At 38.4% G+C, this 21,351-nt stretch overlaps 1 protein-coding gene across 2 annotated transcripts in view; it reads right to left on the reverse strand.

The window, feature by feature from the left end:
* NBEAL1 (neurobeachin like 1) overlaps nt 1–21,351 on the reverse strand; it is a 126,891-nt gene that overhangs the window by 59,498 nt on the left and 46,042 nt on the right. The window contains exons 9-22 of one of the 2 annotated variants that reach the window (XM_063429832.1): nt 17,787–18,093; nt 17,551–17,657; nt 15,494–15,580; nt 13,904–13,987; nt 13,584–13,682; nt 12,225–12,805; nt 11,257–11,389; nt 9,983–10,102; nt 7,582–7,882; nt 6,648–6,733; nt 5,956–6,045; nt 4,527–4,695; nt 2,014–2,147; nt 710–869 (exon numbers count right to left, since the gene is read on the reverse strand). In XM_063429832.1, coding sequence (XP_063285902.1) covers nt 710–869; nt 2,014–2,147; nt 4,527–4,695; nt 5,956–6,045; nt 6,648–6,733; nt 7,582–7,882; nt 9,983–10,102; nt 11,257–11,389; nt 12,225–12,805; nt 13,584–13,682; nt 13,904–13,987; nt 15,494–15,580; nt 17,551–17,657; nt 17,787–18,093 — 2,458 coding nt within the window. The remainder of the gene's footprint in view (nt 1–709; nt 870–2,013; nt 2,148–4,526; nt 4,696–5,955; nt 6,046–6,647; nt 6,734–7,581; nt 7,883–9,982; nt 10,103–11,256; nt 11,390–12,224; nt 12,806–13,583; nt 13,683–13,903; nt 13,988–15,493; nt 15,581–17,550; nt 17,658–17,786; nt 18,094–21,351) is intronic. The other variant, XM_063429833.1, reaches the window with a different exon arrangement.

Below are 21,351 nucleotides of genomic sequence, written 5' to 3' on the forward strand. Positions count from 1 at the left end.
AAATATTGAGATTAAAAACAGGAAGCACGAAGGATAAAACAATTCTTACCACTGATTAGACTCACAAAGCCTTTGACAGCTAAACTGTAGAAACATTAAAACCTGGTAATTTTACTACAAAACTCGGATATTCCGATTTGTGGGTTTTTTTTGGATTTTTTCTTTTCTTCTGGTCTTTGTGAATTATGTGTGTAGTATACCTCTAAAGTCCCCTTGGACCGCCCCCTTGAGTAGTTTGAGATAATATATCTGAACTTATTTTATGTCTCACATGTACAACAGCACATTTTTAATGACAATGCTGGAAAGGTTTAGGACAGTGTTTTTTGATTGCCTGGTCACTGCTGGTTAGAACCAGTACATTCTTTTCACCAAGCCCCACGCAATTGTGTGCAATAAGTTGATTACTGTAGCAGTCAAATAAAAAAACATTTTGCTAAATAATGTTACTAATCACCTTTCGGGACCCTGACGAGAACGATTAGTTTAAAAAGACACAATACTTTATAGATTTATTAATCAGTAAGTCAAACAAATGCAGTTGCTTATTATTGGGATTACTAAGATTTTAAATCAGCATGGTGATGTGGCTATAGTTTAGATATTTTTCAGTGTTTATATATTAAACAAAAAAAAAAGCCAATGTGCTATAACACAAAATTCAAAACATGCACACATTGAACAATGCCAAGCTTTTTTCTAAACCTACCAATCCGAAACGGAAAATCCCCACGATTCCAGATTCGAAAATCAAAGAGCAAATATTGATACATCTGTTGTAATAGTGGAGTATTATTTTCTACATTAGCTTGCTCAATCAGAAGCTGTACAGCCATCAGTACATTTACATCCATAAAGGTTCCAGGGACCTAATAAAACATAAGACAGCAAAAGCTTTTAAAAAGTCATTTCAAAATGATTGCTCTTAAAATGACATTGCAAATACTATAATCATTTCAGCTCATTTCGATAAATTACCTGTGTTCTATTGGGCCCTTTACACCACAACCAGTATCCTATGGCAGAAGCCGGATGTCACTTTAGAGCAAATTAAAACTTCAATCACTGGCGGAGAGAGTCAGCTGAGTGCTCTCAATCAATGACTGCTGTCCTGCTTTCCTGATGTAGAAGACCACATGCAGCAGATATTGTATTGGCACATAGCGAGACAAAGGTATGCTGTCAGACCAAGCTCAACGGTGTGCCATTATAACGCTGGAAGTTACCAGAGCACACCCAGCACCATAACCACTACAGCCGGCAGTTTTTGTTATTGTGCATAGACGGTTCCTTTAAATGGTGTTCTTTTTAGCACCGTACTTGCATCTGTGGTGACATTCTGTCATCAAACTAGCATGGTGACCAGGGGTCATGTGATCAAGTTCATGTAGATCTTTCTTACAGGGGGATAAGCTTTACTTTGATATGGTAATTGATATGGTAATTTACAAGTCAGGAAAGAGATAACCACTCCCCCCACTATCCTCATCCCTCTCTGTTCCTTCTTGGCTGTGCTGCTGAGCAGATGTGCAGACACCATGTGCTAGCATGGGGAACCATGCTACACTCTGTTGCTTCCTTTTCTTCCTTGGTGGATGTGATGTTGGACTTGCAGCAGTGAGCCATTACTAGATGTGAAGGCCTAACCGTGGGTGAGATCAAACGTGTGGGGAAGGGGATTACTATATAGATAGATAGATTTAAAAGGGTTGTTGCTCCGTGGGTCTGGGCTGTGTGTTTGTGATACATTTATAGTATTGTGTTGTTGTCTTCTAAATAAATACCTTTTAATGTAGACGAACCTTGTGTAATATATATATATATATATTAATTTGGTGATACACCACAGCATCTATGTGCTTTTCCTTTACCTTTAAACACAAATGCACTACAGAGGTCTCACTCTGCACTCCTTACAGATTTTGGTGCCTAATTTGTAGAGTAAAAGTAGAAATAAAAACCAACAGAACCACTCTAGCACTAGTTACAAACAAATGATAAATCCCTGAATACCTTTTGCAACAAAGCACCCAAAGTGGCAACTCCATGTGAGTGGATAAGGTTCTCCTGGTTGATAGGATGTCTCTGAATGAAGTGTTTAATCAACAAAACGAACGTAGCCACAATATTTTTTTCAAGACGTGCTTCTGCAAAATTAAATATCAAACAGTCTTATAGAGACAAACCAATATATGTATGGTAAATATCACTGAATAGCAACTCAAGCTGTGAGAGAGGGAGCACAAAATTGTCTGGATAATACAAACCATATTGACTGCACTGCAATATAAAGCAGATACCTATGATCAAGATAATATCCTACCTGAAAGTCTGGCTGCTGTAAGTCCATAACATTTGGAGTGTGGAAGGTACTCCCTGCCATGGGTCTTATATACATCTACACTGAAGCTTTGCTGACATTATGACTGTCAGAGCATTATAAGAGATGTAGTCCACAACATCGGGGGTGCTGAAAGTTGCCTATCCTTGGACTAGGGTGTAGGTGTAGTAGAAAATAAGTCTTTTTATTTTTTAATATTAAAGGACCACTCTAGGCACCCACTTAATGAAGTGGTCTGGGTGCCAGGTCCAGCTAGGGTTAACCCATTTTTTTTATAAACATAGCAGTTTCAGAGAAACTGCTAGGTTTATAAATTGGTTAAGCCTTCCGCCTAATCCTCTAGTGGCTGTCTCATTGACAGCCGCTAGAGGCGCTTGCGTGATTCTCACTGTGCAAATCACAGTGAGAGCACGCAAGCGTCCATAGGAAAGCATTGTAAATGCTTTCCTTTGCGACCGGCTGAATGCGCGCGCAGCTCTTGCCGCGCGTGCGCATTCAGCCGACGGGGCGGAGAGGAGGAGGAGAGCTCCCCGCCCAGCGCTGGAAAAAGGTAAGTTTTACCCCTTTTCCCCTTTCCAGAGCCGGGCGGGAGGGGGACCCTGAGGGTGGGGGCACCCTCAGGGCACTCTAGTGCCAGAAAAACGAGTATGTTTTCCTGGCACTAGAGTGGTCCTTTAAGTGGGAGAATTCTGGGAGAGCAGACTAAGATGACAGTCTGCAATGCTTGTTCCCGTGAGACTTGATGAGAATCTACTCCCATCTGCATCCTCATTGCATTAGCTGGAGTGCCATAACAAATATATATATTACTGTAGATATTTGTGATGTATTCTGCATGTTTTTTAGTTTCACTACTAACAAGGCATCTGCTCTTGCTGGGTTTGCAGGTGCCCACAGCAAGCCTGATACCATGCTTATTGCTCATGGATCTCTTGTATGTGGATTTGATTATTTGCTTCTTAAAGCATAGAACATGCAGGCAACCACTTTCATTGAGTGGACAACCTTTACTATGGGTATGCAGCTGGACATCACGGCTCTGATGCACAAAGTATTGTGTTATTAATGCATTATTCTGTTAGTTTATTAAACATCCCCGTTTATCAGCACTCTACTCTGGGACCCATCACACGTTTTGTGAAAAGGAAGCAGCAGAGCATTGTTAGGACTCTGCATTAAATGACAGATTTCGAAGCTGGTTTACCGCTATTAGTTTTATTCTGACCTACACATATCTCTTGTGACACCCAGTGTGTCTGGTATGATTATATCCCTTGGATTCCCTTGGTCTTACTCTGAGCACCTGCTCCAACTACTCCAGTTCAACACTTGGTTGTAAGTTTTAACACTGGAGTCTGGTTACACTGCTCAGCTGTCTGTTTACTATGGCTCAGCTGCTGTGTTTATTTCAGTTTGTCACCCTGCTCGTAGTTTACTTAGTAAAAAAAACTCAGCACACAGTAAATCTCAAAGCCTAACTACGTGTTGGCTATAAATCAGCTAATCACAGAGGTTTCATGTTGCCAATGCAGTCCATCCTCCAGACATTCTGTTAACGGTTCATTTGGTTTACAGTCAGACAGCGGTATCTTTACAACTACTCACACCACCGCTTGTATCCCAGTTACTACAACCCTTCCCACGGACACCAGACAAAGCACAAGACTCACCAGGTTACATCCTTTAAATCTAGATTCTTCAACAAGGATGTATATCCTAATGAAAGTGTTTTTTTTTTTTTGCTTATATCCAACAATAACCTTTATAAAGGTTTGTTGCATGGGATACACAAACTGAATGTGAACGGTTAAAAGATTGCCAGCTATATTTTCCTAGTATAAATCAGACTCAGAAAATTATTTTGGTTTTACTGTCTATATTGGGAACTGTGCAGAACTGACAAAGTTATTCACTTTTTAGGCCAAACAGATGAGCAGGAGAAGAGTTGGGAGTTGGATAATTTTTCCAATGTGGCTATTTTGGCTAAATGTGCAATACTTTTGTCAGTTCTTCACATTCCTTGGATTACCGAGTAAATATTTTTGTATTTTTATTTTTACTTGCTCTATGTCAATCCCACCACCCAGCTGTGTTTTAGCCTCCATCCAAACAAAAAGAAAGTGATGCACAGGATTTCAGACAATTATTGCTTAAGCAATTGCCAAGTTTCTAAAGTGCTTTATACCTGAAGCCTTTGTAGAAGACAAAACCACAAAATCCCCTTCAACAGGTGTCCATCGTTCTACGCCTGGTGACATTGGTTCTTGCTTCTCAGGAGGGGGTTCATTCAGGCAGCTGATTTGCTCCAGAATTGGGAATAAAGTATTCAAGCCACCAATGCAGTTAATCATGTCCTGAAAGAGAGAGGCATTATAAATATATATGTACATCACGATACTGACAATAACCACAGATTGAAATTGTACAGTGCATGGTTGGTTTCTGGTCATTCATCCTTTTGAGTCACAACCCAGGCATTGATTTAAAAAATATGTTTAAAACAAAGTTGCATTTCCAAGAAAGCCTGCAGAAATGAAGGATGCATGAAGAAGTTTAAAACGTAATATCTGTCTGTGCTCATTTTCATGTTAAGCAGGGAATTCTGGGAGATTTAGGGAAAATGTTTTCTCTGAAGTGATGTGCCCAAGGCATCACTTGAGATCCATAAATGGTGAGGGCCAGCACATTTTGAATCCTCAATTTACATAATAAACATGTACAGACCACCAGCAGCTCTAGCCCAGTCCATTAGAAGATGGCCTCAGGAAAACTCCCAGTTCAATACTCCATTACCAACATAGCTACTTGCTAAGCATATAAGCCAGGCGTCTTTCACCATATTTCACAGTTTTGAACTAGCAGGTACGGTTTTCTTTAATATCCAATGAAAATGAAAATAAGAGCATGCTTCAGCATTTACATACTCTATAGCTATATTGGTATCCTGCTGGGTATGTTGTACTTTATGCCCAAACTTGGGGCTATTTCATTGCTGCTAAACAAGAACAAGAAAAAATAAATAAGAAAATTACACTATGGGCATATTTGGCCATTTCTACACTCCAGCAGATAGATTTACAATGATTGTTTAGTTTTCTCATGTGGGTATTTATAAAAAAAAAAAAAAATATATATATATATATATATATATATATATATATATATATATATATAAAATCACAGTGGATCCAAGGCATCATCTAGTAAACACAGAGACTGTGATGAGTGTCCCTTCCTTTTCCTGCACCTTCTTTTTTTTATTACACGTGTAAGACATAATAGATGTTAAATCATCCAAAATGAATACAAAGTTTATACGTGCCCAATCCCTTGCATAACATTAAAAAATAGATAACATCACTGTAACAACCCATCCTCCAGTATATGTTTTTGGCCAAATATCATTTCTGCCTATTTAAATTACTGTATGCGACATGACTTTGCACAAGTGGAACACTAGTAGCAATGCTTCAATATTGTATCTCAATGGTACCGTGAGTAATATTATACCATTGACCTGCTAGCTATAGTAATGCTACATGTCAGTGACTATTTGGACTTTGTTACTCTACGGATTCAAAAGGTAGGACAGAAACAAAATAATAAAAATATACCTTTATGTCCCAGTTGACAACTTCATTCCCAGTTAATCTTCCATGCAAAAGGTTGGAAGATAAATCGAGACAGATAGGACTTCGACATGCCTGCTCAAACACAGATATGAGAGAGAGGAAAAAAACAAAAAAACATCTTTATTATTTATTGAAATAACCAATAACTGGAACATGTATTGATGTGCACAAGCATGATAAACATAAGAAAAAAAAAAAGAAAATTTCAATGGCAAGGCTGTCCTTAATCTTACGTATTGTTTCAAAATTATTACAGAAAGGTAACTGGAATGAGAACAAATGGACTTTAAACTCTTAAACAATAAAATTAGACACCGATACACTTTTATAAGGCTAATGTTTACCATGCAAATATATAGATAACATGACATTAATTTGACTTTAACATTTTCGCTTATAATGCGGGCATTGAAACAAAGACATAAACGAGAAGTACTGTGGTTTACAGCTGGCAAAGGTTTTGTCTGTGTGATAGTCACTGCTGAGCGCTGCATCGAATGCATAGTGTGGAATGCTGGGCGCAGCAAATTGAGAGCACAAAGACGTGAAGTCATCCATCACCAGATAACTAAAATACAACATTTAAACTATGTATCGGCAGAGATTTTCCCTGACACAGAAACAGACTTTACAACTATAATTATTAGTATTATAAATATTTTTGCATGGCTCACCTTTGGTGTGTAACACAGTAAAAGTTTATTGGGCAAATCTGTTAACTCTGATTCCTGCGATTTCCAAGGACTCAAACTATTAGGGCCTGCCAAAACACAAAGATTTTTAAGAAAAAAAATAAATATATTTTCAGCTAATTGAATACTGGTAGTCATGTTAATAGTGTGTATTTCTGCTAAAAGTGCAATAAAACACTTTCATATTTTGCCAACATTAACAAAAAAAAATTCTACAAAAAATAAAGCTCATTAATCACATGTATGTGCCACACAGCATTTGTCTGACTTTTCAATTATTATATTATGTCCTGGACAGATGACACTGGACAACATAACTTTCTGTGCTAACAAAGAATACTGTACAGACAAAGACTGGAGTAAAAAGGAACACTATAGTGCCAGGAGTACAAGCTTGTTTTCGTGACACTGCAGTTATAAAAACACAGTTTAAGTCCGCGTCCCCCGTGCCTATTTTTAAAAAGGTAGTTTTTACTTACCATTTTTCCAGCTCCATGCCAGTCTTGTCACGGGTGACTCCACCCAGCTCTACCTCCTTGGCTGAGGTCATCAAGTTTGTCTATATTAACCAATCCAATGCTTTTCCATAGGAAAGCATTGTGAAGCTATACACATGCGCAGCAAAATGCTGCACTGCACCAATCAATGCTGCACTGCACCAATCAGCATCTCTTCATAGAGATGCATGGAATAAAGAAGCTATGCATTGGACAGTATTGCCAATATATGTGAAGGACAATATGTATCTAGAAGTAACCACCCTATGGACAGTGACATTAAGTTTCTGCTAAATAGGTTTTACCTTTTTTTTTTTTATTTAAAATAATTTAAGAAAATGTACTGTGTTTTGTTTGTTTTTTTGGGAGGGGGGGGTTAAAGTACGAATCAAACCAACAATTACAATGCCATCACCTACCTGCCAAATACAACGCTTTAACTTGAGCAGCTTGTAATGCCTCATAGAGAATAAACACCGAGCCCAGCTGACCCTCAAGTGATGTTGGGGAACCCCACTCACTATCTTGGGTGCCCGCAGAAATTGATTTAGTGACAAAATCTGTCTTTCCCTGTGTCCCGGCCCATGAGGAAGACAGAATCCCACTCAGGGAAGACCTGTTGCTTGCACTTGGAGGAGACATTGGTGGATCTGCAATCTGCGATGGAGGCGGAGTGTTGGTTCTTTGGCCAGCTGACCCAATACAACAAGAAGTAAATGGCTGGAGGAAAAAATAAATAAAAGTAATATATTTTTTAGCCCATGTCCTGTTGAGTCACGGTTAAAAACAGCACACAGCAAAATATTTCAAATGCCTGAAGGAGGACGTTTATTTTAGGTTGTGCATTTATATGTACTGCCAGGGGCAGAGCTATTCTGGAAATTGTTAGTTAGTGACTTAATCTACTTACATAGCAGTGCACACAACTCAAGGAAGTTCAAAACATTTGTAATTTTTTTTTATACAAAACTAATTTGTAAACACATTTACTGCAACCTATACCTGTCACAAAAAGGGAAAGAAGGTTTAAAAACAAGGATAGAAGAATGTGGATACAATCGAGGAAACACAAGGGATGTGTCAAACAACTAAATTCATTCCTTAGTATGAAATTATGGGACAGTGAATATATTTTATACTTCTTATATTCTATAGTTGGCTGTCTTCATGTATATATAAAAAAAATGCAGGTATAAGGTTCAGACATCCTTGTGTTTGAGTTGTCAACCTAAGCATCTTCCTGTACAACATATAACATATGAGTGTTCTGGATGATGTAAAGCACTGTGGGGTGGCACTGTCATGTTGTGGCAAAACCTTATTAATGTGCAATTAAGCAAAAGTGATTTCCACAAAAAAAAAAAAGTTTTTTCAAGAAATGAAACTAGTATTATCTTATACTTATGTATACAGACAAATACATAAAGCCTTGTCCAGTTATGAGCAAGAATGAATTAGCATCTAGACTAAAGATCAGTGCATACTCTTAATTACACGCATTACAGTTAAAGGTTCAGTGACTAGAACTGTTATATTGCAAGCTTTGAATGGAATAATAATGCAGATACAATTGTTTGTTGGTTCTGTGTTTGGCTAGGATATTTCTGCTTTTGACTCACTATGTATTTGCCACAAAATCGGATATATGTTTCTCGCTAAATATTTCACAGTTGGGGGAAACTTTTTTCCAGTTTGACAGATATCATATTTCACAAGTGCTACATATGTTTACATGGGTTAATCTAACCACAATAACCACTTCTGCTTATAGAAGTGGTCATTGTGGTAGCAATCTGTATGCGTTTCAGCTTGAACTATGGACGTGAAGTGGACTACATGGCGTGACGACGGAGAAGGTGGGGACATGATTGTGGAGACTTGGCCTGGAGCTGGATTCCAGGTAAGTTTTAAACCTTTTTAATTTTTACAGGTTACAAAAATTAGAAGGGGTGGGAGCTATGTGCCATGGGGCACGAAGACTTAAAATTATTTCTTTTGCATCTTCTTTTTTTTTTTAAAAGGAATGGAGAAAACCATTTTATATAGTACTGTTGGAGTTGCCGAGATAGATTTAAAATGGTAACATTGACATTTTCTTTTCATGCACAATATTTTCTAAATGTAAAATATAAAAGGAATGCTGTGACTAGCAAAGTAATTTGGAAATTTGAGCCACCTCAGTGACTGTCTTGTAGGGTATTATTGTTTACTATCCAGAAAGCAACAATAATCTCCACACTGCTGTACAACAGAATGGGTTTCGATTAACTGAAAGAACACAGATAAAATTAAATGCTAATTAGGAAAGGGATGAGTACGTTGCTCCGATGGCCTGCCAGGCTGCATATTATAATCAAGTAAAAAATTCTCGTTTAAGATAGAACAAGTGCTAACTAGAGTTGCACACTATAATTATACAGTGCTTTAAGACATACAATAAAACATATAAGACTTAAGGTTATGTACATATCTCTCAAGAGACTCTCGTATTTAATGGAATATAAATAGTTCTAACTACCATATTAAAAACCATTATAAAGCACTTATTGTATGCCCAGAATCCCTTCCATTATTCTTACGCCACTGGAAAACCTACTGTAAAAGGTGGGATTTAAGCATTTTTTCTGATGTTAACCCCCTATTATCTTCTTCCTTTTTACACATTGTTATTAATGATTGTTCATTTATGCTGTGTACCAAAACAATATATGTACACAACATCCTCAAAAACAAAAAAACTCTATAAATAAAGAATATGAAAAAAAAAAAACATTATTAAGACACAGTACTGAGATTTAAGGATTTATATTAACAACCTACTTCATTCAAAGATGGAAACTTCAGCGGGGCAGAGACCTTTTGCTGGCCATTCACATAAATATATACAAGGCTTTGTCCAAAGGGTCGCTTTCCTGGCACATGAACGATTGCTATACTGTGCTGTTTAACAAGTGTTAAAAAAATAATATATAAATAAAATAGAAATGATTTTTTTTTTTTAAAAAACACTTGTTTTACAAATATAGTTTTCCAATATATTAGCTATAACCACTTTTTAAAATGTGACTATTTCATCATACGTTACATGAAGAAAAATACCATTATTTTAAACAGATTAAGTAAATACACCACCCTTTTAATAATCTAGATTAAAATCCATGTGATGACAAATCACAGCAACTAGATATTTATAAGCTGTAATAAATGTGATATGTAGAGTCGAATTGAAACACACTTATTTGCTGTATAACCTAGAACAACCACCACAACTACAATCTACTATATTAGATACAATTGCAGACATAATAAAAACATTTAACATAAAATGAGTAAAACAAAAACATGGATCACCATAGTTCTTGAAACTCCCTATCTTTCAGGCTTAGAAATGCAAGTGAGGGGGATTTGTTTATTCTACACTACCAGCCACATTGTACACACAACAAACACCAGTAGCCTACATTTAGATCCACTAGCAACCCTGGGATTTCACAAAATTTTAAAGTATAAAAAAATGAGCTACAAAATAGTACAGTTAATCATAAGCTTAATATTTAAGTGCTCCTTTCCTCTTTTAAATACTTCAAACAACTACATTTATTTTGGCGCACCTTGCAACTAGGGAACTCATTTGCTTAGATAACTACCGTAATAGGGTTCCAAAGTGCACAGATGGCCAATCTTACACGTTTAATTCATAATATAAGACCTCCTTAAATTCTGCACAGAGATGAACTGTATTGGTAGCCCTGTTATAACTGTCAATTTCACAACTAAAAACACACATTTCACAATTCCACAACAGTAAAATCATGGGATGCATGAAGTAGCAAAGTAATTCATAGTACGACACTGCTTTCCATTTGTATTTGTCTCCAGTGCCTGAGCAACATCCTGCCCCAACATAGAACATTAAAGGATATTTTGTAAAGACAGATTCTTTGCAAAGTTTATTCTACATAAAAGATTGCCACTGAAGAGCTGCACGGTTATCCTTGGAGAAAACAACATGGAGAAAGAAAATTATAAGTACCCTGAAGATACTTATCAACCTGTGATTCTCTTCGACACTGCTTGCAGTAAACTGCCCTTACCCACAATGAATCAGAGAAGCAATGCTCAGGGAGTGTGACTGTTGCATATTCCTTTTTGGTGCAGACTGCAACAACTAGGATGCCAGAAGAGGTGATAAAGGCTTCAAAGCCAGTGCCGCTATCTGTAAAAAAACTGACATCAAAAGAAAAAGTGACGCAGTGTCTTCTAACTTTAATAAACGTGTGCTTCACTTAGTTAACAGTAAAAACAATAGAAAATTAAAATGGTTTTAGACTTCAAGACACACTTTATAGAGAAAAAAACGTCCTCAATACCATAGGCTAGTATTTATTTCCTTTTAAATTAACCATTTTTATGCCTGGCAAAGTCTTCAAACATGTAGGTGGACACATGCCCTCATATTATAGGAATTACAGGCTGCTGTGCAACCTGTGGTGGTAGACATAGAAACATAGAATGTGACGGCAGATAAGAACCATTCGGCCAATCTAGTCTGCCCAATTTTCTAAATACTCTAATTGGTCTCTGGCCTTATCTTATATCTAGGATAGCCTTATGCCTATACCACGCATGCTTAAACTCCCTCACTGTCTTAACCTCTACCATTTAAGCTGGAAGGCTATTCCATGCATCCACTAACCTTTCGTTAAAGTTATACTTCCTGATATAGACCATCTGGGACTGCAGCAATTGTCATAACATAATCAGATTAATTTCCTGAAACCAAATGTCTGGCTTCATTTGTATTCATTTGTTAATCTGTATGTTTCCTGTATAGTATGGTTTGAAGATCTGATGTCTACTATGAGTGGATTACTTGATGTGTTACAATATGAACACCTGTTATTTTCACTCTAATAAAAAATCAACAAAGAAGATCTATCTGCAAAGTGTAATACACCATTACTATTAAAAAATAGAACCTGTTCTGGTAACAAATGTCATTTATCGTTATTACAATATATTTAAATATGGTTGTAGAATTAAACTGAGATTGTACACATACCTATACAACTGCTTTCTCTTCCCTCCACCTTTGGAAATCCCCAAAACAAACTGATCTTGATCAAGACAAAACCAAGCAAAAAAGCTAAATGCAGATCCAGGCCATTTTTGAATGGTGGGCACAGAAATTCCTGCAAAACTATGGGACAGGTTAAAGTACTGCAATGCACTCTCCAATCCTTGTTTCCGAGCAATGGCGAGCAATGCGCGGGTTACAGGAATAACATAAGGGTGGCTTTGCTTGGGTTCGTCAATCCGTAGTATGCCAATAACATAAAAAAGCTCTTCTGAACTCATGGATTGGCTGCCTAAAGAACCCAAGAGGCTGATTAAGTTCTCAGCACAGCTTCGATGGAGAGAGAGGTACGAGTTCAGGGTGTTAATGATTCGGATGACCATGCTGGCATTGACACACATTGTGCGACTTTGTTTGTTTATGCAGCAGATTCGTTTCAGCCAGTCAGAGATAAAGATCTGGAGGTCATGGGACTCAATTTCGGGAAGCCATTGGATAAGTAGCAGCAGGGGCTCAACATTACTGATGCCCAATATTCCAACAGATGCGTGTTCTCCTTCAACAGCCTGTAAATAAAGTCACGTAAATGTTAAGTGGAATTTACCATGCTAGAGATTAAAATAAAATAAAAAATGTTTAAAGTGTGTTGAATACAGACACTTAACTAGTTAAAACCATTAACAGTGTCTCATGTTAATAACACAGGATAAAAGCTTTACTTTTCAAATAAAAACACCCACCATGTCGTATTCTGTTGTAATCAGGGTGAAGATACTGAGAATAGAATGTTGGGAGGCTAATAAACTGACTGTCAAGGTTTTTAAAATTCCACCGGTGCTGCTCACTTTTAAGGGATACTTTCATTTCCAGTGACACTGATTTGCTCCATTCTGCAGCTGACCGAAAAATACACCTCAATAAAAGCCTGTCTCAACTATTGCTATACACATTTTCCACCGTATTGGAATTTGCCCTCAGCAAAGGCTGCTGCAGGGAGAGAAAGCTGGATGTACTATATGGCCAGTTGGGCCACGGTTTTGAAAATGGCGATATTGTTATCTTGCTCTGTAAAACAGAGACAAAGCAGGGAGCCACTGAAGTGCTGGAATTCTGAATTCAATGTGTTTTTCATGTAGCCACAGATTAAAATTCCAACATGGCTGCTGACTGTTTGAAAAGTACTTTGTACGCAGAACCCCTACGATATGAACATGAAATTTAAAAAAATAAATATATTCATAGGAGAAAATAAAATCTTACTGTTTTACAAGCATGTACAAACAGAAAATACAGAAATAAATACAGAGGACTGAAAAGAATATTTTTTATTTACAAACCTCTCACCATATTAAGAAGCTCTTCCAGTAACATCTTCGATGGTTGACCCAAAGACTTTAACACGTCGAGCAAATGTGTGTAACCTATTCTTTCCTTAAACACTTCCTAAAAAAAACAAAAAAACAACAAGAAAAGAAATACAATTACTTGTAGCAAAGATTGGCATACTTTTCTAAAATTATCAGCTGTCAATGTAAAATCTAGCTATAGCCATGCGAGCTTAGCTTGGCACTGCAATTATATCTTAACCACACTTCCCCTGACGCTCAACCATATAAAGGGTGTTATGTAAGATCTAGAACACTTATATCTAAATCAAGATTTACCTTTGCAGCAGGAGACTTGTGCTTTACAGCTGTAAGTGCGTGAATGGTGTTTATTGTTAAACAATCCAACTGTTCCTGAAACACCTTCAAAGAATAGAAAATAGATAAACATATTAGAAAATCAACAGAGGATTTGTCTTTTGATGGGAACAGGACTTACCAACAGAAATCAGTACTAGAGAAATCTAATAATTTCAAGATTCTCCACCCAGGGAGAGCCAAGTTCAAAATGTCCCCTAACATACGCAAAGCCCCATCACCAACACCACAAAGAAAAGGCAGCAGAGCAGTCATAGGAAAGGAACACATACATTCTCGCTACCCAAAGCTCGATACATTATTTCCACATATAACTAAATTGTTGGTCTCACCCAAATAGAATTGTGAATGGTGGATCTGGCAACTATATATATACACCTACATGCCCGCTTTGGCACAAGAGAGCACAGAGGCCACCTTGCTTCATGGCAATACTTCCATAATCACCTGGAGTTCAATTGCCAATGACCCCACATCTGTTGGCACAGGCATTAACAAACTCTGACTTAAATACATAGAGGGTAGCCCAGAATAACCATCCACCGAAACACTAAAGACAAGGAAAAACTGTAATACCCTAAATTACTACAGCTAGCACCAAATCAGAATTTGATATTCACCACTTTACTTCAACTCGGTAAGAGGATTTCCCAAATAACAAAAAAATGTCTGACTTTGAAGAAAAAACTTTAGTAAAAAAGTGTGAGGTAAAGGGATAAAGCTGAGAAATATATGCCAAAAATCACAGATTTGCGTAACAATCTGCTATGGCATCTCAGACATTTTGCAACAGAATTTATCAATCTCACAATCGGTGCAGATGCCCACATTAAAGACTGCTTGATAGTTGCAAAAGAGGGCAAGTCTCAAAATGTAATATCTGGTTGGATGTTTTGAATACAATATTTTAGAAGAACACAGTTGTATTATTATTATTATTATATCTTATTTCATACAGAGTTTAAAATAAGGGTGGTATTAAATAATAATTATTTTTTAAACTGTATTTCTCTTAACAACATTACTATTCTCTTTGTAAGTGATCTTTTGAGGGTTAAGGAGGCCCTCATATTCTCTTTGTTAGGTCTCAAACTTGATGGGATACCACATCTCCATAAGATAAAAATTCTTTAAAGCATTTGCAGACATTCAGAACCTTTGAATCAGAGAACAGTTGTACATGTTATGTTCTAAAGCAAATGTAGACATGTACTAAAAAAAAGACTACAGAAACAGCTACACAATCAATAGTTTATCCAAAGTGCATGCTGTTCCATGTTGCCTTCCGCCCAAAGTTATATGCAGCATAACATGTTGGGTTCTCAATAAAGTTTACTTTATTTATTAGTTTTACGTTTAATGAGTAGCGACATCTGATATCAGTTCTATGAACTCTGCAAAACTGCCAAGAACTCTGCTGGTGGGTGTATCTCCCTGACCCAAATCCTGCTACATTTCTTCATACATTATGAACGGAGTTGAAGTAAGATGGTGAAGTGATTATTCCACAGGGTGTGCAGTCCAATTTGAGCTGTTGAATACTATGTATACCTGATTTTCATTCATTTCTGTCAGTAATTTGTTGGCAAGGTCTTTTTCACTCTTGTCTGCCCCTGTACTGCTAGCGCTTAACAAGAACTGCGGGATGGAGACAAGAACATTGCAGAGACGTAGATTAACAGTTAGCAGCAGCCACTAAATGAGAGGGATTGTCACAGCGGAGGTCACAGCTTGCATGTATACAGGTTACAATTCTATTGCAGTTATTTCGGAATTACACCAAGCTGTCATTTGCAATTTCAGCAAAGGTTTAGTAACTGTTCACTGCTGGCTGATTACTTCATTACATAGGCATCATTTGATTGTGACGTGTTGCAGCATTTAGAGTCTTTAAAAGCAATTAATTCAGTTTATATAATAATTTTAAAAAAAATAAACAAATAAACCAGGATTATTTCAAGTACTCTACAGTGTATTGAAATGTGCCTCCCCCTCCAGGCATTGCTGATCTACAACTCCCACAATTCTCAAACAGCAGGGGAGAGGGAGTGATGCTGGTTGACAGAACTGCTGTCCGTTCAGAATGCTACACTTAAACTGCCAAAGAATCCTTCCATTCCTCAGCATGTTACAAATTGGTTTTATCAGGTAAAGGAAAAAGGGGTTTAGGGGATGACAGTAGGGCAAACTGATAAGTCAATTCAAAGGCACAGCTTCCATTTTCACTTGGCAAAATATTTAAAAACTTGTGTTATTGGATGGTTCTCACTTACATTCATCTCAAACAGTTTTAGCTCATTCATTTATTACCTTTGGCATAAGCTAGTAATTACACCCATAAAGGGTGCCCATCACTCGTTCTCTAGAAAAGATTCTACCAGATCACCCTACATATATGGCTGTGATCTCTAGGTCAGTGGTGTGCAGGTGATCTTCATATACTCATGGAGCAAACAGTATTGACTTAATATAGAGCAAATAGTATTGCGTTAACATTTTGGAAAGTGATCAAAGGATCAGTTAAAAAGTGTCTGACTGAGAACAAAACACATATGTACGTCACGCCTAAATAAGCATTTCAAGTGGCTCAATGTCCTTTCCAGAAGTTCACATTACTGAGGTCATCCATGTTGACGTAATTTCCATGACTATTTCTCCCCATTAAATTATCTAAGCCACATGACAGAAGCTGGCACATGCGGGCAGCTTCAGAACAAGGCATGAGGTTAAATGGAATGAAGAATAAAGCAGCACTTCGCAACAAAAAAAGACAGAACAAAGCAAAAGGTGGAGTTACTTGGACATAAAAGGATGCCTCATACATAACATCTCCAACACGCTTATGCGGTTTGGAAAAACATAAAACACAGTTTCGGTTGGTAAATTTACGTAATGACAAATCTCAAAGGCGACAAATCTGCTTTCAGTGATGAATGGCTCGAAAGTGATCAATGTGACATTTGCATGGAAATTTTATTATAAGAGCTGAATTGTAAGAGATGCATTGGAGTACGTAATGTTCCACAAACCCTCCTCCACCCCTTCCCCCCCTAAAAAACACCAACAGAAAGTCTCTGAATATGTAAGTAGCTATATCCAATTCTTCAAATATCTCATGTATCCTTATGCTGGAAGGTTGTTAAAAAGGTTTACATTAAACTGTTCATCTGCAAACCAATTAAATGCCATTGCTGCATATGCCATTTTACTATAAATAAAAATAGCAATCGAATGGATATGTTATTCTAATATCTGGATTTAAAAACAAATCACTTTACCCTACCAGTATTAAACACGAGTAGTAATGCAGTGAAAAAGTTTAAAGGAATAATCTGGGTCCCACTACAGTCTCTTCCAGATCACTGCCATTTTAAGTGACGCCTGTTCAAGAGCTGTTCATACTTAGCCAACTGAAGATCACACGACTTTTCCAGGAGATGATTTCACTACAAGGTGAACTTGCTTCCAAACAAAGCAGTAACATTTTCAGTTCAGTAATATTTGCTACAGAATATGAGGTCTCTTACATAGGGAGAGGATACTAGAGGATCCAACAGTGGCCCTTTAAAACAGAAATTATACTAGCATTAAAGGCTTCCATAACTTACCCTGCAATTCTGAAGCAGCCTGATTAGATGCTCAAAACAATTACTGTTTAGAAAAATAGCTTGAAGGACAGGTCTGTCTGTGCAGTCTAACATTGTGGTCATAGACTCTAGAAGAACGAAACAAAACATTATCAGTACAGTAGGAGAATTCATATTGATGGATTTAACAAATAAAAATCTGATATAATCATACAAGCCTATTTAACAGAATAGCAAAGTCAGGATTGAAGACTTGCCTAACATCTTGATCTGTAGAGAGATGAATCGGCTTTCCCACTGTCTGGATCTTTTCAAGTTGGTTAAAGCAGAATGGTCAGAGTTCAATAACTTAAAGTAGTTCTCTAGAATTGTGCTAATTTCCACCTGCCGCTGGTCTGAACTGCTGACCAAAAGGATGTGCACCACCTCGGTTAGGCATTTCAAGGTCAACTCTGCCTTCCAACTCACTGCATCAGGATCACAGTGATCCCACGTATCACAGTCTGCCAAGAGACGCATAAGGACTTCCATGGTGGCAGGAGAGATGACCTGGAGAGCATTTTTCTAAAGGAAAAAAAACACATATTACAAAATGCAAGAAATACTGGTAATGGTCAATTACTTTGTCTCTGATTTTTCCACACCCACCCACATATATACAAGGTCCCACTGAAATGTACTGTTTGGAGAAAACATTGATGTAGTAAGAGAACAGATGTCTCATTTAATCGTGCTAGGCGACAAAAAAAAAAAAAAAAATACCAATAACTTTTTGGAATATAAACCTATTTTACTATGCCAACGTGTAATATATAGTTTAAAGTTTGATTCCATTTCACAGTAATGGATACAGGGCAATAAGTTATTGGATTCCATTCCTGTGGTTTGTATCAAATGCTTTGAGTAGCTTCACAACCCCTCTTCAAAAGCCAGTATAATGCTCTAACATGCATTATTTTTGCAGTAAGCAAACAGCAGTCAAGAGGCCAGGCTTTAGGTGTTAGGGAAGGTCATTTTTGTCAAACTACCTCAAATGTGTTTTACATACACCAGGGGACAGTACCCCAAGACTCTTTGCACTCTACACACTGCAATGACATGTTAATGGTTTTGGTTCTATGGTTCTCATAGTGTCACTTTAACACTTTATTAAATATGGCAAACAAGTTGTGTGGACAATAAATAAATAAATACAATTTAAATACATCTCAGTTGTCTCACAGTAGTTTAAAAATACACACATAAAGTTGCTCCGTTACACTTATCATGTAGCATATACAGACAATTTAATTCAATATAACTAGTATTACAATACAGGTCAAAGTCATATATAGAACTAGTATTACAATACAGGCCAAAGTCATATATCACTTACGTGATTAAGGTGCATTACATTCTATTTGTATAGTCAAATAGTCACAAGACATGCTGTGCATTCCATAAGGTTTTAAAGAGCAACACACGTTTTGAGCTTTGGCAAGGTGGTTTGAAATTAATCAATGATTAAGTTTATAAATTGCAGCAGACGGTCAGCTTTAATTTAAAAGTGATTGGGGGGGTGGGGGGGGGATGGGCATGGCTGACCGCTGAGAAAGATGGAAATGTAGGAAATGGCTCTGGCACATGGGCTCCATATTTCAACATGTCCCAGCATAAAACCAAAAAATCTTCCTCTTAAGCTGAAAAGATTTTTTTTTTGGCCAAAAGCTGTCCTTCGCATCAGAGGCCGCACGGGCGGCCCTACAAGATGGCACCGAGGAATCGGATGCCAGCAGCCACATGGCAACTTGGGTTGAACTTACAAAGACCGACAGTCTCACAAAAGATGTCTTTAGGGCGTACAATGCAGGCCATGTCTACCAAGCTCATCATTACGTGGCAATCCACAGCGGATCAAACGAAAAAAGAGGTCCTGACCTTGAACAACAGAATAGCCCACTTGGAAAAGAAATGCAAAGAACTGTCCCCTGCACACAATGACATGGCAGATCATGTCCAGGTCCTGGAAATTAAGTCGGAGACTATGGAGACCTGCATGGCAGACGCTGAGGACAGGGCAGGGCACGGCACGACAAAATAATCTGCGCCTACGGTGGGGGGGGGTCCCAAATCTATCCTACCAAATGATCTCCAAGTCTATGTTAGGGAACTTATGCACGCTTATGCGCCGGGAATCCCTGCAGATATGCTGCTTGTGGATAGGGTCCACAGAGTCCCTAAACCGAAATACTTACTGGACACAACGCCTTGCGACATTCTTCTTCTGGCACATTACTACCATATAAAAGAGCTGGTCCTCCGATCCTGCAGAATTAGGCCAAACCCGCACGAGGAGTATCCCAGCGTATGCATCATGGCGGACCTGTCGGCGGCAACCATGCAACGCAGGCGAGAATTTCAAACTCAGTCATGACAGAGCTAAGGAACCAGGGAATCCGCTATTGATGGGGCTACCCAAAGAAGCTGTTTATTACCAAGGACGGAGACTTCATTAACTCCCCTGAGGAAGGAGAAAAACCGCTCAGCAATTGGGGTCTTCAGAACAAGAAAGCTCTCCAACCAGGCACAGAATAGGCACATGAACTGCGCTGCTGCGCGGCACTTAAGTCGCAAGTACTACTCCACTATACCTGTATACCAACTAGTTGCACTTCATTATGGTTAAACAGTTGTTCTTTTTATTGTTAAGACAACCACATCAACCTGACATAGCTATATCTTAGATAACATGTATAGTGACCCTGCAAAGGCCCAGCTCTTAAGAGTATGTTGCTAGCAGAGTTAAAGTCCCTGCTGTTCCAAACTAGGACTAACAATGCCTGTTGCATGTGCATAAATGTATGGCCGGCTGCTCGGCACAAACTTGTAATCTTGTCTCGGTCTTCACTCCATGTCAGGCTGTCCCCAAGTCAATACCATCCAAATGCTGCCAGCCTGATATGGAGTGGACATGGGTAAAAGGTTGCTACGAAGCCCCAACGCTACACCATTACACTTCCATAATTGATGAGTGTAAAAGTTATTCTCCAGTCTTAATTTTACAGACAGCATATTACACTGACATAGCGGGGCTGGTTAATGCTAGCACTGACAGTAACTGACATGTGAATATCACTGACAGCACGGACAGGAACTGCAACCTCACACGGACAGGACTCCACCTGCATGAAAATGCGGGCAGAGCACTGTTTGACTACCCAGCATAGTACTGACAGCCTGCACCTTTTTCGCAACTGCCCTCGCTCCATATGGGTCAGACCCCACAACGTGCCGCCACCCAAATAAAGACTGACACGTGCCACACGCCACTAACAGGCGACGAACTAGACTACCAGCGTTCCTCAACTAAAACTCTGGCAATGCTGATTACAAGCAATAGCAGTTTAGATGATCATTGCCACAGAATTGTTACAATTACGTAATTAGGTTAGACAGCGCATATGGCGCCCTAGAACAGGACTGATATGCACATGGGTAACAGGGGTAATGACCGCAACGATATATCTGATATGTGGTCAGGGCCAGAACTGCCAAAGACAGCTGAGGCGTGACACAATGGGCACTCTGACTACACGCAATTTAGCGTGACAAAAACATCTTACACTCAGGACACCACCACCTTCAAACCCTCTATAAGCCCTCTGCAGCTCACAAACACCCAGGTCGCAATGACATTACTTGGGGCAACACACACATAGGGCGTGGGACCTATCTCACAAGGCGGCCCATACAGAGCGGAACCTACACTTCGCCTCCCTGTGGGGAGACGTGATTGCAACTGTGCATCTTAAACCTACACTTGAGTCCTCCAGGGCCATTTGG

Source organism: Pelobates fuscus, chromosome 8, assembly GCF_036172605.1.
Source record: "Pelobates fuscus isolate aPelFus1 chromosome 8, aPelFus1.pri, whole genome shotgun sequence".
Classification (NCBI taxonomy): Eukaryota; Metazoa; Chordata; class Amphibia; order Anura; family Pelobatidae; genus Pelobates; species Pelobates fuscus.